At 40.5% G+C, this 8,887-nt stretch overlaps 1 protein-coding gene across 1 annotated transcript; it reads left to right on the top strand.

Moving 5' to 3' along the window:
- Positions 1 to 4,149: 4,149 nt before the first annotated feature.
- LOC113040571 (uncharacterized) lies at positions 4,150 to 5,594 on the top strand (the record flags this gene model as incomplete). The annotated part of the gene is made up of 4 exons (XM_026198875.1): positions 4,150 to 4,251; positions 4,560 to 4,877; positions 4,973 to 5,275; positions 5,497 to 5,594. Coding segments are annotated over exons 1-4 (777 nt in total), but the record flags the coding sequence as incomplete, so codon positions are not given.
- Between the last annotated feature and the right edge of the window lie 3,293 nt (positions 5,595 to 8,887).

An 8,887-nucleotide genomic window follows, 5' to 3' on the forward strand; every position in this document is an offset into this window, starting at 1 on the left:
AAAGCATAACTTTACAACAGCGGGGTTCATGCTCTTGCCCAGTGCTGATGTGTTTGACTAAAACCATCCGCACCAGAACCCATGAGCATACTAACTCTGAACATAACAATCAGTGAACTAGTCTCCGTGTAATGATTTAACAGCATCTAATTGTACAATACAGAACTCATTATTATATATAAAATAACTATAACTCAACTTATATTTAATTAACTAACACTATAACAATACACTGTGCAAATGTATATAGAGAGTCTTATATATACTCTTATATAGATTGGAGCTTATACAAATTCTCACATAAATGCTCAAAATAAGAGTGTTTGTCATGAAAAATGCTACATTACCAAATATTGCTTTGCTAATGCTAGATTATGTAATATAAAATGCTTTAATGATTTTTTTATATATAATCTAATCTTCTCATCCAATTTGAAAGTCAAGTCAAGTCAAGTCTGCTTAATTGTCAATTTCCACATGTACAGTATATACATACAGAGAATCGAAATTGCATTCATAGTTCAGTGGTGCCTGTCAGCCTGATGGATGAAGCTGTCCTTCAGTCTACTGGTCATGGCCTGGAGACTCCACAGTCTCCTCCCTGATGGCAGCAGACTGAAGAAGCTGTGTGATGGGTGAGTGGGATCACCTCTGATGCAGAGGGTTTTGCGGGTGAGACGGGTTGTGTAAATGTCCTGGAGGGAGGGGAGAGAGACACCAATGATCTTCTCAGCTGCTCTCACTATGCGGTGCAGAGTCTTTCAGCAGGACGCGTTGCAGGCGCCATACCACATAGTGATGCAGCTCGACAGGATGCTCTCGATGGTGCCTCTGTAGAAGGTGTACATGATGGGGCCAGGGCTCTGGCTCTCTTCAGTTTGCGGAGGCAGTAGAGACGCTGCTGTGATTTCTTGGCCAGTGCTGCTGTGTTTTCAGTCCAGGAGAGGTCCTCTGTGATGTGCGCACCCAGGAACTTGGTGCTGCTCACTCTCTCCACAGTCGCACCGTTGATGGTCAGAGGAGCATGCTGAGTGTGTTCTCTCCTGAAGTCTTAAAACAATCTCCTTCATCTTCTCCACATTCAGAGAGAGATTGTTGTCACTGCACCAGGCGGCTCACCTCGCTTCTGTAGTTTATCTCATCTCTGTTGCTAATGAAACCCACAACAGTCATGTCATCCGCAAACTTAATGAAGAGGTTGGAGTTGGTGTGATGGTGTGCAGTTATGGGTCAGTAGAGTGAAGAGGAGGGGGCTCAGCACACATCCTTGGGGGGCCCCAGTGTTCAGTGTGATAGTGCTAGATGTGTTACTGCTGACCCATATACTGCCTGAGGTCTTCCAGTCAGAAAGTCCAACAGCCAGTTGCACAGCGAAGTGTTGAGCCCCAGCTGGATCAGTTTGCAAATGAGCTGTTGATGAGCTGGAGATGGTATGATCGGTCGACCGGTTGAACCGATATGCAAACTGGAAGGGGTCCAGGGGGGGGGGGCAGACTTGATGTGGTGGATGATTAGCTGTTCAAAGCACTTCATGAGGATGGGAGTAAGTGCAACAGGACGGTAGTCATTGAAGCAGGATGGAGATGGCTTCTTCAGAAATGGAATGATGGTGATAGTTTTGAAACATGTGGGAAAACAGCCTGTCTCAGTGAGATGTTGAACATGTCTGTGAAGACATCAGTGAGTTCTGCTGCACAGTCTCTCAGTATACACCCAGGGATGTTGTCAGGACCCGGAGCTTTGCGTGCATTGATCCTGCTGAAGGATCCCCTCACACTGTCTGGGGTCAGCGTCATCACCTGGTCGCCGGGAGGAGGTGGAGTCTTCTGTGCAGTGGTGCTGTTTTGTTGCTCAAAGCGAGCGAAGAAAGTGTTCAGCTCATTTAGCAGAGAGATGTTGTTGTCACAGGTCCGTGGTGGGGGCTTGTAGTCCGTAATGGTCTGTATCCCCTGCCACAGGTTCCTAGTGTCTCTGCTGTCGCTGAATTGATGGGCTATACTCCTGGAGTGCTGTCTCTTAGCCTCTCTGATGCCGCAGGACAGGTTGGCCCTGGCTGTTCTCAGGCCCACCTCATCTCCAGCTCTGAAGGCAGCGTTCCGTGTCTTCAGGAGTCTGTAGACCTCCCCTGTCATCCATGGCTTCTGATTGGCCTGGACAGTGATGGTTTTTGTCACTGTTACATCATCAATACACTTGTTGATGTAAGCAGTGACAGTCTCTGAGTACTCCTGGAGGTCAGTGGTGATATTGTATGTGGCAGCCTGCTTAAACATTTCCCTGTCAGTTGTGTTGAAGCAGTCCTGAAGAACCTCTGATGATCCTTCTGGCCACACTTTAATCTGTTTGTAAACTGGTTTGGCGACTTTAATGAGTGGTCTGTATGCAGGCATTAGCATGACAGTGATGTGATCTGAGGCTCCGATGTGGGGGGGCGGTGGCTTTGGAAGCTCCTCTCTGTGTGGTGTAAACAAAGTCCAAAATGTTATTACCTTGTGTTGGTTTATTTTTGGAAACACATTCTTTAAGTCAGCATGGTTGAAATCCCCAGCTATGATGAGAAAAACATCAGGGTGTGCTGTCTGCTGCTCACTAATGTGCTGGTACAGTTCATTTAGTGCGTTGTTCCTGTTGCTGTTGATGTTATTCGGGGGAATGTAAACTGAAATGAGCAGTATAGCAGTATATTCCCTCAGTATAGTCCAGTTTATTGAAAGTGAAAGTGAAAGTGAAGTGACATTCAGCCAAGTATGGTGACCCATACTCAGAATTTGTGCTCTGCATTTAACCCATCCGAAATGCACACACACAGAGCAGTGAACACACACACACACTGTGAGCACACACCCGGAGCAGTGGGCAGCCATTTATGCTGCGGCGCCCGGGGAGCAGTTGGGGGTTCGATGCCTTGCTCAAGGACACCTAAGTCGTGGTATTGAAGGTGGAGAGAGAGAACTGTACATTATTGTCCAAAGAGCGTACGTTAGCCAGTACAATGGTTAGGGTGGCAATTCATGCCCTTTTCACAGGACATGTCCTTGCCAGGATTTCTATATTGCCTAAAATATCCACGGTTTGGCTTTGTTTGCGCTGCATAGACCAATGGCTTCTTGTGCTTTTGAATCGCTCCCACATTACTTTGATGTCATACACCGATCAGTCAGCTCAATGCTGCTTTCCAGTCCAACACTAAAATGTACACGTATTTGCATCGCTTTGACCGTTCTCTGTAGATCCCACATTCTCGCGCACCTCGATTGGTTGATATACGTACAATGTTTGCAGGTTATTGGTCAAATGATCATTACCGTCATTAAGTATGTAAACAGGAAACCAAAGCCAAAACCTGGATATTTTAGGCAATATAGAAATCCTGGCCAGGATGTGTCCTGCGAAAATGGCACGAATGGCCACCCTAATGATGGTGGGGATAGATGGCTTGTGTGGGTTAGCCGTTAACTTAGCCGTTAGCCTAGCCCGGATACCTCCGCCCTTACCCCTCTTCTGCTTCCTCTCACACCGCTTGTGGCGCCTCCGCTGTGGGCGAGATGCAGTAGTGGGGGTCAGTGATGGTGAAGGCCTCGGTAGCAGACCGAGATCCCACAGCTGTTCCGAGTGCGCTGAGTTTAATTGAAAAAATGATTCAATTACTTCATTAAAGTAAAAGTTCATCCAAAATACAATTTTGCAGAAATTTTTATTTTTAAGATGTCTTTTTATGATTTTAAGTGTCACTACTATCAAAAATCCAAATTATGAGTCCATAATTCACAATAAAACCTTCTCCAGTGGAAAAAATCCACCCCACTTTGACCTCTCATATCTTTTGAGATGCAGCTTCTGCTTCCTCTGCCGCGCAAAGATGGATTTTGTTGATAGTGATTTCATTTGATTGGCAACAGTCCCATAGTGTCTTGTTATTCTAAATGAATTTAATGATTGAACGCAAGAAACTGACATTAAAGATGATGAATAGATATCTAATCTAACACTCCTGCAATAAATCTTCATACAGGGCTGGAATTCATTTGAAAATGTAAGATCAGCAAAAGCTTATTGATTTTTGTATGATATAAAAGAAGCGTACATTGTAGCGGAATCTGTGGTCAGAGCCAGATAAATATTAAAGTTCATGCATTTTTCAGGGGGTTTTCAGACATTTTAATCATCACTATTGTGGGCTTTGCAGTGAACTGATGAAGAAAATGTTTTTCAAATTAGTTTTGTTCTGGTTGAGTTTGTGGCGTCTGATTGGTGAGTTTGAAATATGTTTTCATCGCTTCATTTGCTTCTGTTCTTGTACCATGGAATAAATAACTGGTCATGTATATATTCTCATGTGAAAATAATTGAACTGTGAGACCAAGTTTGATAAATTCTGTATAAATTCTTGCTATACAGTTATTGTTCCAAAGAAAAGTTAATTTCTCTTTTCAATTATCATCTTTGTCTTTGCACTGCTGCACAATGTTCTTCTCTTCACATTTAAAATATTATTAGTAATGTATTTTAGTGAAGTTTCATCAAACCAACAACAGATTTTAATCAGCTCTGTTCTTCAGGAGTGATTGCCGATGATGGAGAGATGTTAGCTGTTGAAGAAAGATCTGTCACTCTTAACTCTAATCTTACTGAAATGATGGATGACAGTGTGATTCAGTGGAGGTTTGTAAGTGAAAACGCTTTAATAGCTGAAATCAATAAATGGGCTGACAGGATGACTGTGTATGATGATGTTCTTGATGGGAGATTCAGAGACAGACTGAAGCTTGATGATCAAACTGGATCTCTGACCATCACAAACATCACAGTGAAACATGCTGGACGTTATGAAATGGAGATCAACGGTGTGATCAAGTCCTTTAATCTTACTGTCATCAGTGAGTTATATATTTTATTCGACACAGATATATAATTAATACAAATCTGTTATGATATTATTTCTTTATGTGTGTGTGTGTGATTGGTGAAACAGGACTGAAGATCATGTCAGTCAAAAAGCACAGTTCTGTCACTCTGATCAATGATCTTATCGAAGTGATGGATGTTGATCTGATTCAGTGGAGAGTTGGACATAAAGGACCTCTAATTGCTGAATTCAATGTACTGGAGAAAACCAGCAGTGTATATGATGATGGCTTCTATGGGAAATTCAAAGACAGACTAAAGCTGGATGGTCAAACTGGGTCTCTGACCATCACAAACACCAGAACCACAGACAGCAGTTTTGAACTCAAGATCAACCTTATGAAGACACTTTTCATTCTCAGTGTCTATGGTGGGTTAAATATCAGTTTTGCCTGTTTTACATTTGAACTTAAAGATGCATCTATTAATCCAACCATCATCCATTTGCTGTGTCAGTTCTGTTGTTTTATGATAATATTCATTACATTTAAATTTCAAACCATTAACTTTTCTAAATAATCATTAAGTTATGTAAAAGTCTTAATGTGTGTCAAACTTTGTTTCTTCTCTATGTGTGTGTTTGTGGTGCAGAGGAAATATCAGTGATGGAGGAAGATTCAGTCACTCTAAACTCTGGTCGAACTGAAATGGATTATAAAGAGATTCAATGGAGATTTGGACTTAACAACATTTTAATAGCTCAAATCAGTGTAACGAATGACATGAGTAAAGTGTATGATGATGTTCTTGATGGGAGATTCAGAGACAGACTGAAGCTGGATCATCAGACTGGATCTCTGACCATCACAAACACAAGAACTGAACACAGTGGAAAGTATTATCTATACACTGACAGAACCAAGTTTTACAATCTCACCGTCTATGGTAAGTGGAGTTATTACAGCTGTAAAGATTATCTATATCTTATCATTTACATGATGTTTTATTTTTAATTAGTCAAATTTACATTTATAACTTCCAGGTTCATATAACTTTCTGTACCAGATAAAAATGCCTTTTTGACCAGTCAAAGTTTTTTCCTCATTTGCTTGAATATCTTAATTTATCTTAAATTATCTTTACTCTCTCATGTTTTCAGCTCGTCTGCAGGTCCCTTTCATTAGCAGTAACTCAACAAACTGTTCTTCATCATCATCATCCTCATCGTGTTCATTGGTGTGTTCAGTGTTTAATTTTGGTCATGTTACTCTCTCCTGGTACAAAGGAAACAGTTTATTGTCCAGCATCAGTGTGTCTGAGCTCTTCATCCTTCCCTCTCTACCTATGGAGGTGGAATATCAGGATAAAAACAGCTACAGCTGTGTGGCCAACAATCCCATGAGCAACCAGACCATACATCCGGACATCAGCAAGCTCTGTCAACCATGTTCAGGTTCAGCAGCTGATATTAGAGCTGATATTACTGTTTATTGACTGAGCTGATCTCAGTTTGATGTGTTTTATTCCTCAGGCTCTGTCCACTGTTGTGGTTCTACTGAAGCTGTGATCCGATTGGTCCTCTCTGCTCTGGTGGGCGTGGCTACTGTCATTCTTCTGGTTTATGACATCAGATCCAGAAGAGCTGAACATGATCAAGCACAGATTCTCTCATCAGGTACATAATTTATGTAATTTCTTACAACCCCTTTCTGCATGTATAAATATTTGTGAGATTTGTTAATTAATGGCTTTATGTATATATTTATCTTTTTCAGAAACAACTGAAATCTAAAGCAGAATCCAGAACTTTAAAGGTTCTTCAAAGTCAGCTTTGTTCTTCTACTATATTTGTCCTAATAACTACTGATGTTTGCTTGAGCTTGTGCCATCTCTTTTCCTTTTTAAATTTTTTTTAATGGTTTATAAGGTCTTATTTTTATATTTTCCTCACATAAGACAGGCAGATCTCACTTTACTATTACAGCTATCTACATGCCTAATGTATCTGCCAGAAATTATCAATAAAGATTTCTCTAAGGTTCAAGAGTCTCACTATGATTTATTACATTAATGTCATGCGCCCCCTGGAGGAATACAAATAAAGTAGGCCTATATTTTAAAAAGTTCAGCAGAGCACCAAATATGAAGCTTCATATTATTTGAACGTTATTTGTAAATCAAGCTAATTCTTTCAATGCTAAAACATCGTTGTTATTCATTATTATTGTTATTAAATTGTTATTTCTGTATGTCTGCAAGCTAAAAATATGTTCATGAATCTGCTGAATTATGTATATTAATGTAATGAAAGCGGAAGCCGTTACCGTTTATTAAAAGGGATCAAGAGTGCAGCAAATGTGATTTTTGCATTGCCATCAGCTCAAATAGAAAATAAACTCCCATGGCAGTGCTCCTGGCTTCCCATGACTTTCCAAACAAGGAAAAAGTTATTGAGAGAGTGATTGCCATAACTAGAATTTTATGAGTTATTTTAAAGAGTTATTTTGCTCAGATTGACACGTCATTTAATCGAGCGCAGAGTTAGTTCAGTCAGGCTACGGAGGCATAGGCTGCGACGAGCTGATGCGGTCAGCTGTCAAATAGCTCCAATCACTACCACTCTCCTATTAAGACACAGGACATATATACGTGGCACCACTGCTCGGTAAGAATGCTCAACGGCTTGCAAGAGCTATCACTCGCTCAGGAGCTAATCAGACGGCGAATCTATCTCCATAGGAATCGTTAAAATCAGGATTTTTTGGCAGGATTCCCACAGAGTATCTTACCAGATTTCAAGTCGTGAACTTAAGCGAATTCGCTGCCTTGTTTGTCAAGTGATGGACTGAAAGTGATATGAGCGAGCATTTGATATAGACACTTTGCCCACGATTCATAGCCAAAGTTGTACTAATACGACTGACTCACAACTTTACACGAGATCTGCGTCCCTGCTGGAAGAAGCTAGATATTCAAGAAGAACCAAAGTATCCACAAATAACTGACCATTTCACCTTTAATTCATCTCCGGACGTCTTCACAAAGTTAAGCAAAGTTTCTTTTAATTTTATTGCCTAGTGCTAAGTTGGTGAATATGCTTCAGACATTGCTCACTGTCCAAAGCTAATTGAAGTTATATTTGCTAGGCATGCTATTGTATTAACACACCGGTAATACTACCAGTTAAATATACCCACGAGCCTCGTTAAACCGTGGTCAAGGCTGTCGATATGAACTGCCCGTTCATATCGACAGCCTTGACCACGGTTTAGCTGCTTCAGGCTCATCTATTGAGGATGCTTTTATTAAACTCATTAATAAACATTCTCCGACTATCTGACAAATTATGGTAAACCGAGAACTAAATACATGAGTAGGCCCTTATTAAGTCTGCTTGGTTTTGTTTTTCATGGGAGAGCGTGCGCTTTGAGCATTTAAACATAAGCAAAATATTCCCTGCTCAGTTAAACTAAATCTTAAGACTGTCGCGATTAAAGTGAAAATGAATGAAAGTGTTATTGTGGAATACATTTAAGATCATACAATCTTTATGCAGGGTTCCGCACCATTAGGGTAGGTATTATTGGCATCATAATTAATCACACATGCGTTGTTCAGATCATGCACTCACTGGACTGGATGCAGAAACGATGTAAACAAGAATTAATTTGTGGTGTAATCTGCGAGATGCTGTGGAATCATCAGTCATTTATCAGGAATGCTTGTTGCTCGGTTCTGTATGTTTAAATCCCGAATGGATTAACCATCTTGTTTTATGCTACTAAAATTACCTATTGAAGGATGTATGAATATGAAGTGTCATTCCCCCACCAAAAATATAATCGACATTAATCGTCATTGTGACTAAATCTTTCGACTGTCTTCCTCTCATTCTGCTACTGTTTTTATTGTTTCTAAACTAAAGACTGTTCTTTAATATATTAGCAGAGCACAATGTAACGGTTCCATTTTTATTTTTAAACTGTGGTGTTTAAAAAACTTTCATTTTGGAACTATTTTTCAACAATGACGGGACGTGTTG

This window comes from Carassius auratus, chromosome 22 (assembly GCF_003368295.1).
Source record: "Carassius auratus strain Wakin chromosome 22, ASM336829v1, whole genome shotgun sequence".
NCBI lineage: Eukaryota > Metazoa > Chordata > Actinopteri > Cypriniformes > Cyprinidae > Carassius > Carassius auratus.